Source organism: Gavia stellata, chromosome 3, assembly GCF_030936135.1.
Source record: "Gavia stellata isolate bGavSte3 chromosome 3, bGavSte3.hap2, whole genome shotgun sequence".
In the NCBI taxonomy this organism is placed as follows: Eukaryota; Metazoa; Chordata; class Aves; order Gaviiformes; family Gaviidae; genus Gavia; species Gavia stellata.
Window position 1 is genome coordinate 47,819,791 of NC_082596.1, and position 20,289 is coordinate 47,840,079.

At 36.2% G+C, this 20,289-nt stretch overlaps 1 protein-coding gene across 1 annotated transcript in view; it reads right to left on the reverse strand.

Annotated features, from left to right (window-relative positions):
- Positions 1–20,289, reverse strand: part of ASXL3 (ASXL transcriptional regulator 3) — a 126,202-nt gene that overhangs the window by 49,945 nt on the left and 55,968 nt on the right. Inside the window, exons 4-6 of the mRNA XM_059815622.1 lie at positions 18,622–18,730; positions 17,176–17,287; positions 7,598–7,719 (exon numbers count right to left, since the gene is read on the reverse strand). Coding sequence (XP_059671605.1) covers positions 7,598–7,719; positions 17,176–17,287; positions 18,622–18,730 — 343 coding nt within the window. The remainder of the gene's footprint in view (positions 1–7,597; positions 7,720–17,175; positions 17,288–18,621; positions 18,731–20,289) is intronic.

Consider the following 20,289-nt stretch of genomic DNA (forward strand, 5'->3'; position numbering starts at 1 on the left):
ACTCTACATCATGGTCATGGATCCCAAATTGGCAAAGATTAAACAGATTTATAGTTTATCACTGATTCACTTAACACCACCATAAAATTCAGTCTCTGTCCTCTCTCTCACCCTCATTTTGTTAGTAAAATTAAGACAGCCTTTAATTCCCATGTCTCTATTAAATTAAAATTTCTCAGTGGCAACCTGTTTCATGGATACACACAGCAGTTAAAATAAAACAGTAAGCACCACAAATAATGAAGAATAAACACATTATTTTCAGGATGCCACTACTTCTTATATTAAACATACATTAAAAGTACTCAGTTATAAGCATGCAAACGTAAGATTAAAACAATAATAAAGATGTCTTATGGAAATAGCTACAAAGTACAAAATGCCATTTCCAAAGCATAGAGCAAATCAATTTACTTCCAACCAGACTTGTACACCAAACGTAACAGTATTGGTGCCAAGTGTACCCAACCAATCATTTGGAGATGAAGAGTAGTGGTAAACACCAGGCTAGAAGTTTGGAGGCCTAGGGTTTATTTTCAAATTCTGCTAATAACTTCTCGAATAAGCATCTATTCTTGTCCCATGCCATCTTCCTACCCTGTGACACTTATACCTGTATTTGGAACAAAAATAATTTCTTGCTGCGCATTTGTTCTTTATGTCCCAGCAGTGGTCAGGGTCTTCCTGTACAACTACAGTGTACATTAACAACTGAACATTTATCTGTATATTAATCAACATTGAACTAAAATGCTTGGACATTCGTTGTGCAGAGACAGAGAGATGTGTGTATTTATGTGTGTGTCTGTACATCTGCAAGCCAGCACTATCTTCTATAGCATTACAATAATGCATTCACAGCTACAGTTCCTGCAGATCATGATAGACTGCAAAGTAAACATTTTTGTTGCTTTCCCAACCACAGAAACAAGAGAAGGACAAAAAAACATGTGATGTGTTCAACGTCTGTTCTGACTTGCATGTGAATGAGAATGATGATGGCATATGCATTGACGCAGTGACACTTTTTTCCAAAGAAGAGAGTGCTGTTTTTTTTTTTTTTTTAAATTGTTTGTGTAGTCTTAAACTAATAATATCTATCAGCTGAAAGGTGCTTTAGGGGGAAATATGTTTCTTGGCACAACAAAGCACATACAGGTAAGGAAAGAGTTTGTAGAAAGCAGTTTAAAAACAAACTAAAATAAAGATAGCAATGTCAATACAAAATCTTAAACCAGTAATCAACATTTTCTATTAGGTCAAATTTGCAAACATACTCTGCACAGGGTCCAAAGCATGCAGTGGGGGCTTCAGGGCTAGACTACCATTCTCCACATAAAAAATCTTGTCATATTACATCTCAGAGAAACAGATGCACCAATTTACATTGCAGCAATGTAAGCAGTTAACAGTGTAATGCCTTTCTGCCAGACATCCTGTTTCAGCCTGGGTTCTGCCACACACCCACACACCCTGAGCCCACAGCATTCTGGGGACCTACCCAACAGCTCCTGGAACAGCATCTGTAGATAACTGCTTCTCAGCATTTTGTAGGAGGCCTCCTAGAGCTCTGAAGAGTTGTGAGCTGTTCCAGCACCTGTCCTTCCCTGAACAGGCCAACCATTTCTAGGATGCACTTCAAAATCAAGGCATGATTCATTTTCACCTGGGTATAATTTCATGTTATAAACTATTCAAATCAAAAGCTGTTCTCTTCATATGGACCAGAAGAAGATATTCACTTAGACACCCACTGCCACTACATGGAAAAATTATATAATGTCATTGGAAAAGCTTGACTGGGACTCTCATCTCCAGTGATGATATTTGTCATTAATACAGTACAATGACCAATCCATCTTAAATAGTTCCCCAGGTTACTTAAAGAAAAACATTATCAGACAAGTGCAATGCTTAGAACTAGGCCACTACCATCAGCTTGATTGTCTGAGACTGTATCTACAGAACAGAAAAAAGAGAGCACTTTTGACCTATATTTGGGAAGGAGATTCCACTATGTAGCAGTGGTAGATTTAACCAAAGGTAATGTTCATGCCAGGACATATTTTACGTGAGGGACACTGTCCTACAGTGAGGTAGAGGGGCAACTGCCCTTCAACACGGTGCTGTTCTAAAGTTGCTTTAAAATTCTTCTTAGTTATTTCTCAGAGTAAGAAATTCTGGAAAATACATTTATTAAAACAGAAAACATGCAGAAGCGCTGCAAAAAGCATGCTGTGCAAACAACCCCAGAGGAGAAACAAACAAGCAGAATGCCCCAGCAACTGGGAGCTAGTTATTAAAAGCGCTACAAAAAGAATACAGGGATCGTGTGGATTCCTGTCCTTTTCTTTCCATCACAGGTAACGGCTGAGGACCATGGGGATGACCCAGAAGAAAGTCTCATAAACATTGTCTTGTGTCTTACCAAAGCACTGTGTTGAGCAGCTGGTACATGCTGCCCATCATAGGGACCTTTAGAGGGACATACCGTGCAGCCTGCCTTCGGGCAATGCATGTATTCCCTGAAGAGCTCCTGCTGGAACTCTTGCTCTTCCAGCTTCTTTTCCCCATTATGCAGTCTCCCTGCCATAGTTTCTCTGTCTTCTTCCCTAGACTTGTCTTGGCAATCAGAAAATCAGTTTAGTTTATCATCTTCGAACTTCCATTTTCCTGAATGCATTTTGTAAATTCCACTGTCCCTTCCCATGTCTCTCTAGAAGTCAAAAAGCAACATGTTTTCCTTGTTTTCCATTTGTTGACAGGAAAATTTGTCAAGAATCATCACTTATGTTGCCAGACATCCGATCAAATGCTTCAATTAGGGAGCCAGAATTCGCCAACTGTGGCCTTGGTAAATTTGTAGCACCTGAAATGAAACATAGGAAAATGGTTAACAGAGACACTGAGTAAATGCAGCAAACTCTCTACACTGAGGAATTCAGTACAAAAAATACCTCTCAGTTCACAGTGGATTTTCAAAGCCTTTCAGGAAGACACCCTGTGCTCAAATTCTAAGTGATAAGGACATAATCGTAATGATCTCCTCTGTCACATTTGTTTCTTTGGGGGCAAGGAAGGGAAAGGAGGGCAGGCAAATATATCAGGCTTATATCAGAAAGTGTGAGTGAGTAGTTGCTCAAATGAGTCAAAGGACAGACACCACAGACAGACTCATACTGGATTACTTTCTATGGACAGCAAAATGCTTCAAGATAACCTGCATCTGGCTGTAGTCAAGGAAAGAAGTCTTAAGAGAGTAAGTGTGGAGGGAGCAAGATTGGTGAGTTTGCTCTTGTTCTTCTCTCAAAGCAAGATAAGCAGTGTGCCTGAGCTGAAGACAGGAAAGCAAATTCACACCAGCATCAAGGGAGATCAGGATTTTACCTTCAGTGCCAACCTAGGCACTTGGAAACCTGTTCTTAAAAACCAAACAAACAAAGAAATCTTGATAAACTAGTCCTGCGAATTTGGGTAAATCAGGGCTAAATTAACACTGTTCCCCACTCTGCTCTGAAATTTAGTCTCTTGTTGCTTCAGGTTGTAGGTTGGTTTCTAATAATAATTACAGTTGTGCTAGAAAAGTCAGCCTGAAAAGTTATTTGGAGCTGTACAGGTCTAACATCCTATAATTCAGAAGCAACACATGAGCCAAACTGTAACTTCCCCATAGCTCTCTTACTGCTTGGGGCCTGACAGCATTCACTGGAAAAAAAAGGGGTGTGGAGTTGCCACTTCTGCTAGAAGAACAAATCATATGGATGGGTGCCTTCCTTCTCCATAAAAAACCTGCATCTGCCCACCTTATGAATAAAATAGTGGCACATATATGAACCCAGCCACCAAGCATGCAGACAAAGCCCAAAGTTAAGAAAAACAAAACAAACCACAGCAGTAACATACCTTGTGTAGATTCCCTTATTTCCTGAGCTTCTCTCCTCCCAAACCCACTTGGCTGCTGTCTCTGGAGTTTCTGTCTCTACAAAGAGATCTGGATGCCCAGCACAGTCTCAGACATGTCCTGGTCTGTATTCAGATCCTGAGTCTGAATGGAGTATCCTTCTCTTCTCCCAACAGAAAATTTATGGGTACCCTTCTTGGTGCTGATTCCAAAGAGCCAAAAGTGAGGCAGGATTTTCTTCCTTGTCTGGGAGGTCTACTATCATCCCAGACATCGTTACAGTGCATCTTCAAGTTCTTTATCCTCTCTTGGTACTGCCCCAGGAAACAACTGGTACACTGATGGACAAGGTGCTCTTATACTTGGCTATCAGAGTCCAACAGACACTAATACCACCTCAATGTCCTGGATATTCACACATGCTCAGTGTTACCTAAGTGAGGCCAGTTTGCAGGTATGATCGTTTCTTCTGAGAAATGTTTCAAGAACTTCTTGATAGATGCAGACAAATCTGCACACATAGCGAAGACTTCCAAAAAAAGTATCACCTCAAGTAAATGGAACGGAAACTGGACCAGAGAGGAGCATGGTAGATACTATGCCATGACTTGACATCCGTACTTGAGTTAGCCTTGTCCAGAGCAAGAATAATTCACACAGTAGTGTGACCATGTACCACTGCTAGCAGATGCAGATGTAGTTCAGTACTTTCCCAGGAAGAGGTCCTTACATGGGTCTGCATGCCAAAACTCTTGAGTGTGAAAATGATGTAAATCAGTATGGAACTGATCGGTACTAATAGGAAATCAGCGTGTGAAAGCATGCCATAAACTTCCTTTTCAAAGGTACTGCAACAGCTGGGCACACATACCCAAACACTTCCAACAGCAAAAGGGAAACAGAAATCTGTAAAATCTGCCATCAGAAAGCCAAGCATAAAAGGCAGCTCTACACCATAGACTCTTTTGTCTAACCCCTCATGAATGGAAACTATTTTGTTGGACGTTACACTCAGATACTATACAAGAGCAAAACTGAAACTCCCTCAAAAACAAAAAAGAAGCATGAAACACTCAGTGGTAAAACACTCAAAACCTTTCTCCCAACAAGGACACTATGAAAGGTGGCAAAGCTAGAAAGTTTCCAGATCAAAATGGCAGCCCAGCCTTTGAAAGGTGAGGAGATAAGGTCTGAACTGTGACACAGACCTTGTGACAGCCCACTGCAACTGCAAACCTCCTTAGTGCCTGCAAAGTACCCCAGATCCACTGCTACCTGAGAGAAATCAAGACCAAGAGCCAGGGTTCAGAAAATGCCCTTTCCTCCAAGCTGCTAGCATAGCTCAAGAAATGCAGTGTTGTGACTAATTTGATTCATGAGAACATCCTAAAATGCAGGCTGTTACAAGGAAACGTGAGATTGCTCTTTGCATTCTAAATCCAGGAATATAGCTCTAGAATTCATTAAAAAATATTAACATATGTAAATCCAGCATACGATACTTTAAAGAGAATTACATATGACTAGAATGGTTAATAAGATGATAAACAGTGGAGAAAATCTTCTAATTCTAGCTCAGATCTTCAAGCAGGACTGCACATTATCAACTTGCCTCTCACTTTAATTTTAATGGATTACAAAACAAACACACAGAAGATCAAGTTAATGTGAAGAACCCACTGTTTTTAAATAAATTTGAAATTTGAACTGTTTGAAAGACTATCTTGCAGGTTTTCATTCTGTGAAGACTGTTTAGTAATAGAAAAAAAGCAATAGCTAGGGAAGACCCCATCATGACATATATACAATCTCTGTATGTTTATATTGTATAAGCACTTGCTGAGAGCATGATGATGGCTCACGTTCTGTTATTTTAGCATGGAACTAGTAAGTTAGTATCAGTTGGAGGAGCGTTGCATACAACTCTCTAAAGTTTCTTGTGTATTCAAAGGTACTACAGGTTCTTCTTTGACAAATTTTAGGTCTTATGTATGCATAAAAGCAATAGAAAGACTGGAAAGTGAAAGAATAAATTTCCAACTGCAATTTTATAAATAAAATTACTGTTAAAGTTTATTCACCTCTGCTACAATATCAAACTAATTCAAATCTACAGCATATATATGGCAGTAGCCAACACCTAAAACTTTAGAGAAAACAAAGCAAAAACCCTCTACTATTCCACAACACAAATGTCCATTTGTCTAATATAGTACACAGAGAAAACATTTTACTGATAGCTGTAATAATACTCTCATACTCTGAAGTACAGGATCTAATTACCATCAACTTAATTAAAACTAATTTCTTTTTATCGATTAACTTTCTGATGTTGCTCTAACCTTACTGCCTTAGGGAATGTTTTCAAAGATTCCCATCAATGTTATGACTTTTTATATTAATTAAGGAATTCTGATTAGTTTGCCCTTTTTAAAATTATTCACAATGCTATACATCTGCTAAGTGACAAATGGTAGAGTTTAAACAGTTATACAACTTCAAACATCTGTGGCTTTGCTCTTTTTTTCCCCTCCTTTTCCTTTGCCTGCTACCTCCACCCCTAAGAAAGTTCATGTATCACAAAAGAGCTGTATACAAGAGTTTCCAAAAAGTGTGTCTTTTTCACAACTATCCACACAGTTAGTGAGCTGCTTTGTGCCCACTGCTCAATCTTCCTGACCAAACAGGTGAGACCCCAATCTAACAATTCTTTTCAGTCCTAAAAGCCTCCAATTACAAGATAACCTTATGTGAATGATAAAGGTTTATCAATTTTAGTGGATTTAAACTCAAACCACATGAAAAATTAAGCACAAATACTTAAGTGTTTCGAGGTGATGTGGACAGGTTTTGCTTAACTTAAGCCTAAATCAACAACTCAGCAATAAACTACCCCATGAAATGCTAGACCTCTGTTAACCAGAACTAAGAAAGCAGTTATGAGAAAAATTAAAACAGTATCACCTCATTATGCTAACACTTTAGAAAAGTTGCATTTATTTTTTTATAGTCTTTACAAGACTAAAACAATTCCTACATACTCAAAATTGACAGGAGGTAATGTGGGTTTTTTTAACTGTAATTTTTTAGTTTTTCATTTGCCTGGCTGTAAGCTGAACTAATTTGGCACTGTTGGAAAATGATTTTCGCAGTTATGCTTTCAGTTAATATATGACTTTCAATAACCAGCTACTTTTGCCAAGCTTTACTACTTACCATGCATCCTAAATCATCCAAATCGTAACTTATTCAAAAACCAAAAACTACTCCACTTTTATACACTGTAGTGTCAAATACAGCATGAAAAAAAAATTACTTAACAGACCATAAAGAAAAACTGAACAGCAAGTATACCCAGATTCTTACCTACCTGCAGAACTTCTTTCAAAATCTATTTTTTATTTTAAGCCTCACATAAAATTTCCAACACAAATGCTTACCTAGGAAAAGGAGGGATGTGATAATATAAACAATTTTGCTTATTTGAAAAGCACTTAAAAATCCATCAAAGTCACAATGAACAGCAGGACCACACCATCAGTTAAAAAAAGAAGAAAAAAACCCCAGCAATACACCACTAAACAAAGCACTAAAAATCCTCAGAAATGCCTTGAAATTCTGCTGAGATCTTATTCGTGTAAGACTGACACACATGCTACAGGGAAGCCAATTGATTATCAGTCAATACAAGCTTACCTGCTTAAGTGCTTTCTTTGTGTGCTGCTGGAAGGAAGATACTAGCTTGCTTTGCACCGGTGCATTAGTAAGGCTCGAATCACGATTGGAAGACATTTCTTCAGATGTCTGCTTTGGGCAAACTTCATAAAAAGAAAAAAAGAATCAGAATACTGTTATGGGGGCTATCTTCCCCGTATCTTGGAAAGTCCTGAGGTCAGAAAAAAACAAAGGCAAGTGCCTGGAAAGCAAAAAGCTCACTCTAAGAAATTCAACTAATCTGGAGGTCCAGATGAGCTGAAAATCCAGCCATATTTTAAATAAATGCATTGCTTCACAAATACTTCATACCCTTTCTATACAGTTCTGGAGGCCTTGCATATTTTGCCTTTCAGGTCCTGAAAGGTAACTGAAATAGTTTAACTATGGTTTTCATGTAGAAGCTAGACAAAAATTATCATCCTCACCAAGAGATTTTTAACGGATTATTATGTGTCTAAACGGGTATTTATGCAAGAGACACTGATGATCCTGTGTTCTAGAAATATTTATAAATACGCAACTTCATGCCAGATTGTAATGTCTTCTTAGGACCCAGACTCATCTATTTTATAGGTACTTATTGGTAAAGCTAAGAACACACACTTTCCTGTTTAACGGGTAGACTGGAATATCCTGCAAAGAGGAATTCTGGTCTCTCAGATAATACACACTAGTACTTGTCCAGCCATCTAAATAACACGTTTTAATGAACAAATACTACAGTACTTGCATTAAACAGCCTCCTGAATACGTGTTGGGTGAGACACAGAAAAAGTCTCCTGGTTAAAAATAAAAGGAAATATGATTAATTGTTTTAAAAAAACCAGCTTTGTTAAACAGATATGAAAGCTGTGAAAATAGCTGGAAGATCCTATTAGCCTTGGTAGTCAGCAAGCTTGACTAAAAGGGCTGTAAAAACCTTTCCACTCCTAATGCCTTGCATTACTATTACTCTCACTAGTGTCCTAAGACAGCCCAGCTAAAACAGCATTAGCATGGATACAGAAATTAAGCAGCTTTTTATCCATTCTCCTCTGCTGACTCAATTCAAGTCTGTCTTCCAGCGCTGCTAAAAGCTGGTTTGTGTGTTGACATACATTCTTTATAATGCTCTGCAGCTGTATATAGTTTTCCAAGGTTTGCCATACTTCGCACACCTACCAGAATAGTTTGAAGACACTCAAATCAGCTGCACAGACACGTGCCAGAAATAACTTTAGCCCAATGATTCTGTTTGCCTATGGTTTTCTCCTCCCATCCTAAAGTGGGATGAACAGACACCTGAAGTGGCAGTCTAACTCCTTTGCCTTTAGCAATGTTTCATAGCAGAAATATTATAATTATTTTTTCTTCGTGTTTGTAAGAAAAAAAGATAGAATAGAGACAATTTAGTTATCAATAATTAATGGCCACCATAAGATGCATGTGACATTAAACATTTGTTTTCACACTGAAAGAAAAAATAATAAATACTTACCTCACAAACAGAGAATACACTCTGGTTTATAGTACTGGCATTATGTCAAGATAATTTCCATATTAGATTAAAATTTTCATTAGCAGATAAGACAAACCCTATTTTGTCACAAGATTTATAACTGATATTTGTCATTTTTTTCCCTTTTACTTGAAGGATTTGTCAAAATATACAAATAAGCTGCAACACAAAAAAGGTTCTGAGTTTACAGCATCACCTGGTTTGGATCAATCTTTTCCGCATGATGAGCAAAGCTTACTATCAAAAAAGACAACCTAAAGGAGCAGCAAAGTGTCAGCAGAAAACAAACAAAAGCTGGTTTATATAATCTAAATCACTGCAATAGCTAAGCTCCTGAGACAAAGAACACCTACACCAAAATAAAAACCTGACATTTCAAATTACCTAGCTTTTGTCTTTTCTTTCAAAGAGAATTATTTTACTGTTTTCTGGCAAAGTCTGAGAGTCAAAGAACTGAAGAAAAAAACAGAAATAGTGTGAGCACACAAACCCCAGAGTTAAGGAGAGGAGAACAGAACAAATTTTAAAATGCCTAAAGAATGGAAACTGTTACATACTTACGTGTCCCTCCTAAGAGAGGATACAACATGACCTGTCATGAAAAGCTTATTCCTGTTCTCTGGAATGACTGCAACTCTTATTACCTTCTTATTCAAATAGGAAATTCTGATTTTCATTACTCTGATCTAGGGCATTATCCAAGAGTCTCCCCTATTTGTTTTGGTGACAAAGTTCATCCTGGAGAGGTTTGGCAACACTAACTGATGATGCTCAACACTACAACTGTTAATATCAAAACCACAATAAAGCACAGGAATAAAAAGGGACATAGCTCTATATTAATTTTGGGCTTTCATTCATTTTTCTTTTAACAATAAACCCTAAAATTGTGACAGGGTCTATTAGAGGCCATACTTCTTATTTCTATCATTACTTCAATTTTACATAAAAATATTATCAGTGTATTGGTTTCTTTTGCTTCTGTTTCTTTAAAGCTTTGACAACAAAGTTAAACCAAGGCACAGGGATTGTTCTAATGGGTGAAGCTACTGATGCAATAAATAGCTTTCCATCACTGTAATCTCTTCCGCAGGTGCAGCAGGAATACCTCACTCTAGGATGGTTCAGTTTAGTGCAACCCAAACCTAGTTCCTTCAGAGTTTTGAAAAACAAACTTTTTCCTGTAGCCTATGATTAAAGAAATAGGTATGTGAGTCTGAGATCCGCTGCTTAAAAATTTTAAAATGACATGGTGATTAGAGAAAGTCAACTTCATTTATTAACAACAAATGAGATTTCCTTTCTAAAAATTTTGTACATCATAAATATCTTCCTTCATATATCTAGTAGCTTAAAATATTAAGAAGCTGTTTTAAATAGTTTTCCATGCTTTAATTAAATTTCCATGTAAAACCAGCTTGATACAAATCATGACTATAAACCTAACCATCTAGTAAATAAGATGTCATTGCCTATTTTCCAAAAGAGGAACATACAAACATTAAAAATCTAAATACGTTATGTTAATTTATATAATTGCTTAATAACTTACACAGTCTATTCACTTTATTAGCAAAAAATAATACTAAAATTGATATACAAGCTTTATTTAGAGGATAATCAAGATATTGTTTACAAAACTATGAATTGACTTTTCTGTAGGAAATCAAATACAAATATGAGACAATGAATAAACTTAATCTTTAAAACATGTTCTGCTACTTAGTGTTTTAAATCAATCTGTGCCAAAATCTCACTATATTATGATGCCTGTGATCACAGAAAATTGTATTTATTTATTTGTTCATTTATATGGATAAAGTCCAACTGCTTTTCTCTGAATCGGTCAGAAGTAAAAAAAGGGGGAAATATGATAGAAAAATGCATAAGTATATTAAATGAACATTGATGATCCTAGTGAAAAAAACAATGCCTTAAGAACAGAGCAGGCATTTCTGCTATGGAAACCAAAAAACACAGTAAAAGAAAAACAAATTCAAGAAGAGCCAGTGGTCTTTGTACATACATACAACTTTGGAAAGCTGCAACTACTTTATCCATAAGCACTGAAGATGCACGAATATTATCAGATCCACATTAGCTTTTAAAGCTTTATTAGAAAAGAATGTTAAAAGTAAACTGGATGCTGGGGATGGAGAAAAGAACCCTGAAAGAACGCGACAGATGACAGAAAAATATTTGGGTAGCAAATAAAGAGGATTCACTGTTATTGCTACAGCAGAAAAAGAGAACAAGAGCAGTTTTAAGCCTACAGGAGGCATTTCCATTTAGTGGAGAATAATTAGGCTCCATTCTTTAAATCGGCTTCTTCAAGGGCCAGGACTGAGTGAAGGAATAAAGCAAAAAGCAACTATTAAACCATAAACTGTTAGGTTATGAGCTGCAAGAGCAGCTGGGTTTCTGAAGATAAGACCTCCTTAGCGAGTGTTCAGAGAGTGTTAACATGAATGATAGAATTGGAATTACTTAGCAAAAAGAGCATATTAAAAATATTTTTGACAACCTCCATTTAAAATAACTTTCTCTCTTCCATTTTTCCAAGACCAGTTTTGGTAATTATTATGAAAGGCTATCATTTATAAAAATCAGCAATGCTATCTTTTAATTTCAAATTATCATCCTTTTACCTTCCCCGCCCAAGAAATACGACACCTACATAAAACATATTAGAAGACATGTTTCTTCAAAGAAACAATTTTTATAATAATACAACTTAGAATTATTCTGTCTCACTGCCACTGAAAGTTATTAGGAATAATTATAAACAGATTTATGTAACTAGATGGACAGAAAAATTCCTGGAGTTCTTTAAGGGGCTTATTTTCCGAAAATAAATAGCACAATTAATTCCGATTTCAGACAGACCATACTGATTTAAAATCAAACCAGTAAAATCAACAGCAGTTCACTTCCTCCTTTGTTACAGAAACTACAGCAGATGAGAAGGATTGTTTACTAATGGCCACATTACAAAACACAAATTAATATTGCTACCATATGCTAAAGACTAGAGTCTACCTCAAGCATAAAATGTATGCACACACTCTGGAGATATGAAACTTCACAGAGAACTCCCTTAGGAAAACATACACACAAAATCTCTCTCTAAAATATCCATAAAATTCAGTATTTTCTTTGGGTGACACAGTTCTATACTTGTATTGACATAAATGGTCACGCTTTGCCAACACAGATGTATCAAGTAATTCACCCCCATCACTCTTCGATCTCTAGAGCCCAGCTTGCAAAATCTGAACAATTCAGAACTTGACTGTTGCCATCAGCTCTTGAAAATGAAAACCAGTTCGGGAGTTAGTTAATTGTACAAGTTCGCCAAAGCAAGCAAAAGCAGATGCATATATCAAGGGCACTACTGTGACTGTAATATTCTTTTTGAAAAGCAATACTAGCTCTATGAAATGATAAATAATATTGAATAGTATTTTTTGGATAAAGGCATCAAATACCACATCAGCTTAGTAGCTTACACTGAATCACATTATATTCTTGGCATGCTTTTGAGCCCAAACATTTCACAAAGCTTTGAAAACTGTGAATCCTTATTCCAAAGGAAGTCAACATATTCCACAAAAAATATACAGTCTGTCATCACTAAGCCACCGATTTCTTAGGCCTCATTAACTCTACTGTACAACAAAAAAAAGCAGATGAGAAAGATCTCTCCCTCAAGCTCCACAGTATCTTCTCTCATTCTTACGACTCCCCTCCAGTGGCAATGAAACAAACAGAAGTTAAACTGGATCCTGGGTACAGTATCTTTATTTTATAGCTACTTGCGGGGAGATGAAAAAAAACCCCACCAAAACAAAGTGAAAAACTGTCTCTTTCTGATGTGTCATCCAAGACTTTGTATGTTCAAGCTGCTATTCTGTTACCACCCTTCTACTTTTAGAAGGGCCTATCCCACATCCAGGTGTTGCCATGTGCAATGGACATATTCAGCAAAATCATCCAATATTATTCCCAAGAGACAAGATGCTAAGGATAACAGGTTTCCCTGAATTGCCAGAAATCCTGTTCCCGAAAAGGATCTGAACATCTAAATGTGAACTCTGGTTTCAAACAATGGTGAATATTCATTTCTCACTACAGGAGTGATCCTAGTGGCTTCCTAGTCTGAAAAGCACAAAGTGTTCAAGAGCACAGTAGCTACAAAGACAAAATTTCAGGATTCAGCATGAATCTGATCCTCTATCGTCCATCATTTCATTTACTGACTCTAAGAAAACTGCCTAAGAAATTAATTCTGCCATTTCATGTTCTCAATTGAAGAACTTACAGTTTTAGGAAGTGCTGAAAACCAAATTGTCTCAAGAGGAGGCATATGTTGCTCGTATTGGGCAAACATCAGAACCTATGTTTGGGTTGGGTTGGGGAGGGAAGTCACGCCACCGTAGGAATTGCTACCTCTTCCACAGTTACATCATCGTGCATTCCACTGGCGTGCGTGAAGACAATTTTTAATCAACTGCGCTGCGTGCCTGATAGATTAGTCCTGGCTTCAGAAACCCTAGGGACAAATGCTTTTTGAGAACAGAACATCCTATTGATGGGCAAAAGGATATTATAATTTTCCCAGGCAACAGTAATTGGGATTTTAATTCTTTTACCAGCTGCCCCTGTATTTGAGGGAAATGGAATTTATAAAAAGATATGAGACTGCTAGAGAGCTTCTATAGAAATCCCATTCCAGACAAAATCAACTGTAGCATAAGGAGTTTCTTTAACATATGCCTTTGGAGAAGGTGGGGAAAGAAAGATTTCTCCACATCATCTGAGAAATCCTGAGGTGTGGCCATTCCAGTTGTCAGTTTAGCAATAATGATGTGGAGTAACAGCTTTCGCCAAGTCATGTGTTTGTAACTGTGAGGAATTTTTATATTACTATGCTAATAAAATTGTTCAGTAGCCTGCATTTATACTGGGAAAAATGTGCCTGCTGGGGAATAATGCGATTCTTTTCCGTTTGAGCGTCAGCTAGTACTTTTTACTCCGAAAGCTGAAGACCATCATCTAAAAGCCCTCAGACGGACTAAGGCTGTTGCTTAGGCTTTCATCCTCTACTTCCAGCTAACTTTAAAGCAGCACTTTTTAAACTCTTGCTAAACAATTTCTGATCACTCTGTCTGAACTGGGGCTTCTGGGCTCTACCACAGTGGAAACAAGAGCAAATAAAAATGCAGTCAATTGGGCAATTAAGAATACGATGTGCAAACAATGTCCATCCTCATATATATCACACATACTAAGGCTGAAAGCAGACATTGTATCTATTGACCTTTTCTAAAACACAAGTCAGAGAATTTCATAAAGCGTTTTTTGTACTGAGCCAAATGTTATTTTTATGCCACAGAATAGTTTCCTGGAAAGAAAAAAAAAATCTCAGCTTTAGTGGGAAAAGTTTAACTGATGGACATCTTGTTAGATTTGGTCTGCTAGACCAAATATTTTCTATAGAAATACCTTTTCTCAAATATTTACAAACCGATCAAGTCATCACCTCATCTTTGATAAACTAACTAGACTGTCCCGATTAAATTTCCCAGAGCAAAGGAGGTTATTTTTTCACTCAGGAGTTCTTATATGTCTCTTTTAAATCCTTTCCTATTTTTCTTAATTCTTTCTTACAGGTATAATAAATGCAATAGACTAGTAATCATTTAACTAGTGCTATACCCAAAAGAAACACTATGCCTATATTCTTTAATACCAGAATTATAGTCCAAGAGCTGCATTGGACTAATTAGCAAAAGCATCTCATTCATGTTCGATACATTTTCTATTGTGATCCTTAAATGCTTTTCAGATTTACCGATTTATTGAATATATGTTTCCACTGTGCAAATGTGACCTTTTTTCTTCACTTTAAAGTCTAAAAAAATTCATGCTGTTCAACTGTCATCATTTACAAGGCAATCAAGAAGGGTCTCAACATTATTTATTATCAATAAATTTAACCAAGAAGGATTTTATACTTTTCAAAAAGTATTGACAAAGATATTGAATGAGAGTGGTCAAATCATATCCTCAAGAGAACAGCAAAGATAACTACTGCGGAAGGTGATTCCTATGCCTTTGCAGATCTAATAATTTGTAATTTTCAATCCCCTTACAACTGGCTGCATTTCTCGGGCATGGTCCTGTTTTTAAGCCAAGTATTCCCTACTGTAAATTAAATGACTTATAGAATTCTACCTATATATCAATAGATACCTTTAACAACAAAACTTTCAGTCTCAGGAAAAGCTATTATCAAACATGTTCGACAAAACTATGTTCTGTATCAGCTGACTGATAGAAGATATGCTGTCTTCAGTTCCTTATTAATCACACCCAGCATTGGCCTTCTATATACAACATAGACTCACTACTGCCATCCCATTTACACTTTTTAAATATATCCACTGCATGACATAAAAAAATTTAAAATGTCTTGTTTTCAGACAGTTAAATATATCACAGTTCTCCAAGATTTGTTAAAGATGAAATGTGAGGGAAAGTTCTCAGCTTTAAAAACAATCTAGGTGCAATTTACTGCTCTACCCCAAATATTTTAAAATGTTTAATTTTAGCAGCTGCTCTTTTATGTCACCACAAGTGCTAGGATTATTTTTATTACTGTAAACTGTGAAAACAGTATGCAGCCTCCTCCCAGTCAAAACCCAGCAATTTTCTACTTCTGGCATTCTGGCATCCTTATTTACATCCTACCACTCCTAAATAATTGCCAGGTTTTTGTATGTTTTTTATTTATTTATAACAAGTAACATCAACTTTTGCTTTCCTATCTGTATTTATACTGCTTTACACCACTGTATTCTTCCTGCAACTTAGGGAAGCGTACATCAACAAATCATCTGAGTATCAGGAACTGTTGAAGAACTACAAATATATATATGTTCACTTATACATGCAGTATATACTACATAAGCATAAAACCACTGCACATGCAGAGTCTGTTGACTTACAGGCATAATATATCAAAGAAAATGAAGCAGAGCCATTTAATAATTCTTTACTTTTGGTTTTCCACTGAGCTTCAAAACGTCACCACTAGATTGACAACAACCTATCTTGGCTAGTTCTGTTACTCCTACCACTGAGCATTTTGTGATTTTTCAATGCTGCTAGCAAGCAATACTGAAATAGCAGTATCGGTCCTGTACAGGTGCAGCATGGAAGCTAAGTAAGTTGCTCAAGATCAAAAAGGAAATCTGTAGCAGAACAACAAAGTGAGCTGAGCCTTTTCACGTCCTAGTTGTAAACAGAACACCCTCTCACCACATACTAAATGAGCCAAAACTGTAGGCTGCAGTCCAGCAGTGGGACAGGTTGTGAGGGGGCAGAAGACAAGAAGAACTGATCAAGGAAAGGTTTATTTCAGAGGTCCTGGGAAGCTTGTTTTTTGTATAAAGCATTTACTTTATAAGCATTACAAGAGTGCAGTTTTAATAAGAATATTAATTTATATTACTCGGAAGTAATTTTAAGTGACTGAAGAACTGTGTTTTCTTTATGAGCAATTGTTAACACTCAAAAAGAAAAAATATTTCCAAGGTTGCCATTTTCAAGTTCTTGCAATGTTTCAGTCTGTCATTATCTCAGAGAGAAAAAATGCACAGGATTTGATACTTCAGCATGTCTTTATGTCAACATGGCACCCAGGAGAATCTCTGCCTGAAACAAAAAAAAATACAAACCTTTGTCCTGTGCCCAGAACTCTACTGAGGGACCAACCCCACACGCCCACACTGAAATCAGTGAGATGTCTATACGACAACTGCAAATCTGAAGCCTGGTAAGGAAAATTACTCTTTAGCTGTGGGGCCTAGAACAAAAAAATTGTATGCTAAAAAATTACCTACCCAAAACACACCCAATGGCACTACTCATTGTCTTTTACAAATCTAAGAATATTACTTATACTGTTTAGAAATCACACCATGAAAACCTTAAGTAAACAATACTTCTTCTTTTCCCAAAATATGCCCTCTAATATTGGAATTAAAACACCTACCACCATTTTCTTCTCCATTATTATTGTTTGTCTCTGCCATTTCAGTGCCATCTAACTCAGATTCACATCCTAAATCCAATGTTCCATCAGTAGGGCATGTTGATTCTTCTTTCTACATTTAAAAAAGAAAAAGAAAACTAAAATTAACAAAAAATCAATCACGATCCTGCTGCATCTCCGCAAATAGATTACTGCAGTGTACTCTCATGCTTACATTTCAAAAAACAGAATAAAATGAAATATGCTTGTGAGTTACTTCAGAGAAAGCCATTAAAACAGAACTTCATGAAACAACTTGCAAAGAAAAAGCAAAAAAGCTATTTTGTGAAGTCATAACATACTCTTTTTTAAAAAATGTCAAATAAAATGCAAGATCTTCCACCTTTTTTTTTTTTGACAGAAACAGACTTGTTTGGCTGTTAAAAATTCTCGTTTTCCAGTTGAGTGTCCACAATGCTGCAGCAAAACACAAATCCTTTAATGTTTCTTTTCTGCCTTTGCCTGTTTCCTGAATTCAAATAGCTGAAGCAACCTGGTGCTCACAAGCATGGGAGTGATTGTGAATACCTGGATTTGTGCCAAGAATATCTCCCGATTTAAAGAAAAACAGCAGCATTTTTTTTAGTAAATTAGGAAATAGAGCTTCTGAAAACTATTAATTCTATCTCAGATACAGAATTTTTAGTTACCAGGAGTAGGCAAATCTATATAGTTTTATATTTTTTAAACCCTTATATCAAATAAGTCTGTCATAAAATACAAAAGATCCTTTCCCCCAGCCCAGAATTTTATTTGATACATTTAGACTGCCAAACATATCTCGCTTTCTTGTTTCTCACCTCTGCCTCACATTACTCCACTCCTATTGTGAAGCCACTCTAAGTTTGATCATGTACAGCAAAAAAAAAATTTCCACCCACAGAAATCATGACATACATACCAAAAAAGAAAAATAAAGAGGAAAAGGAAGAGAAATAGCATAAAGGCAAAATTCTATCACTATAATTATATTCCTTCCCAAAAGCAATGATGCAACCTGTAAATTAGAAGCTGATTTATATTAGACTTGCAAATAATTTTGCACTATTCAAAAATCAAACATTAATATAATTACTTAATGAGAAAGTCAGTGATCCTCTTGAGCTCACTGCTCATAAAACAAAGGCCTTTCTGTGAACAACTCTGAAAAAGCAGCATTTTGGCTAACCTATATGTTTTTTATACCATATGCCAAATGCAAGAACATGTATATGCTTTTTAGGATAAAACATTCAATGTTTACTTTCATTATGAATCCTTTCAAAAGACATCTGAAAGTAGTTAGAAGGACTATCAGGTCATTTCCTCTCCAAAGAATCTAATCTGTTTACCTTTGTTTCTATTGAGACATTCATAAAATGGATTAATAGTGCTATGTACTTTCCAATACACAAAATTTAAACTTACTTTGAGAGCATAGAGTCCCGACTTCCCAGGGATTTTGAAGAATGTTCCATCACCTACACGAGTGTTAGTATGAAGCATTGCATTCAGGCAAGCTAATGGAGAGGTTCCACTGAAAAATAAAATTGTGCAGTCCAAGATTGAGTGCCTCTTGTAAAACTATTCCTTCGGTCTATTTTTTTTAAAACTCATGCTTGCCTGGCTTTTTTTTGCCTTTTTTTTTTTTTTTTTTTTTTTTTTAATTCTCTCAACCCTGAAAACATCTACATTACAATAACAGGCCAGTTTCAAACTTAATCATATGCATCTGTCCCCTAGGCTCGAGGCAAAAAGTCTGTGAATTATAATTATGCTTTTCTTCATATAGCAACCAGCTCCACATTCTAAAAGAACCAAAGTCCAAATATTTATGTGAAATTACTTTGTAAATAACACCATGAAGCCTCATTTTTAAAATGTTACAGGCAATGTGGCTGCTGCACATGAATGATCAAAACAGTACCAAGTTCAAGGGCAGCTACATCCAACAGGATGAAAGGCAACAAAAGAATAATAAAGAGCCCAGGAAGAACACATTTAAAATTAAAAGTGATATATAGTTAAGCCTTCTTCTGGCTTAACACGGTCAGCATGCATTACTATACATAAATACAAGCACATTTGTACCTTCTATGAAGCACTATCTTTTCTAATCAGAGTTGTTTTAGAGATTAACAGATTGACCTATTCAAGGTAGTAATTGTAATACCACTGTGGAATGCATGTTAAGGGACTACTAAAAAAAAAAAAAAACACAACACACTAAGAAAAAAAGAGTACTTGTACAGAGATGTTTTTGTAATATATGCATGTTTACATCAGAAAAAGAAAGCAAATGTTTCTACCCTGCCTACACTTACACTATTCTGACAAGTTGATCTAAGAAACACTCGGGAAGAAGGTAGTCATAAATTGTTTTATTTCATTTTCATTTAAAAATTGAAGTACAAGATTTACAGATGTACTACCACATCTTTGTCCCCATTTACTGACTAATGTACACAGTGCACTCAGGGACTGAATCTGAAACTGTGCTTCTTCCCTGGGGTCCCTAGCCTGCATGCATGCTTATCTTTAGCCACGTAAATATATTCCACTTGGTTAGGTGGAACAATGCCTGTGCATTAAATTAAGTATGTTGTTAAGTATTTCAGGATTAATTATATACTCAACTATAAACCAGGAACAGGGCTTCAAAAGTCCATCAGAAACAACTGGTTTTTATTATGTAATATTATAACACAACATCCAATCTGTGTTGAAAATTGCATGACTGATCTTTTTTTAAAACTAAAACTGGACTGAAATTGTCATCTTTCATATGGTGATGCTTTCTGTTGATTCCCATGGCTCTGTTACAATAAAATTCATCCTTACTGTGTATGTATTAATTTAATGGCAAGATGGATAGTATGGTAATTGCACTTCCAGTAAAAATTAAACTATAAAGTGTCCTCAGGACAGGAAGTCTTGTCCAATATGATTTATTTACTATTGGTCACCTATTGTATCACTTTACTACATCTAAAGTCAAAAAGTACAGGTAAAAATGCTGCTTGTTGATAAACACATCAGATATTTAACAGATATCTATTTTATAAGTATTCTAAATATAATAATGCAATATGAAAA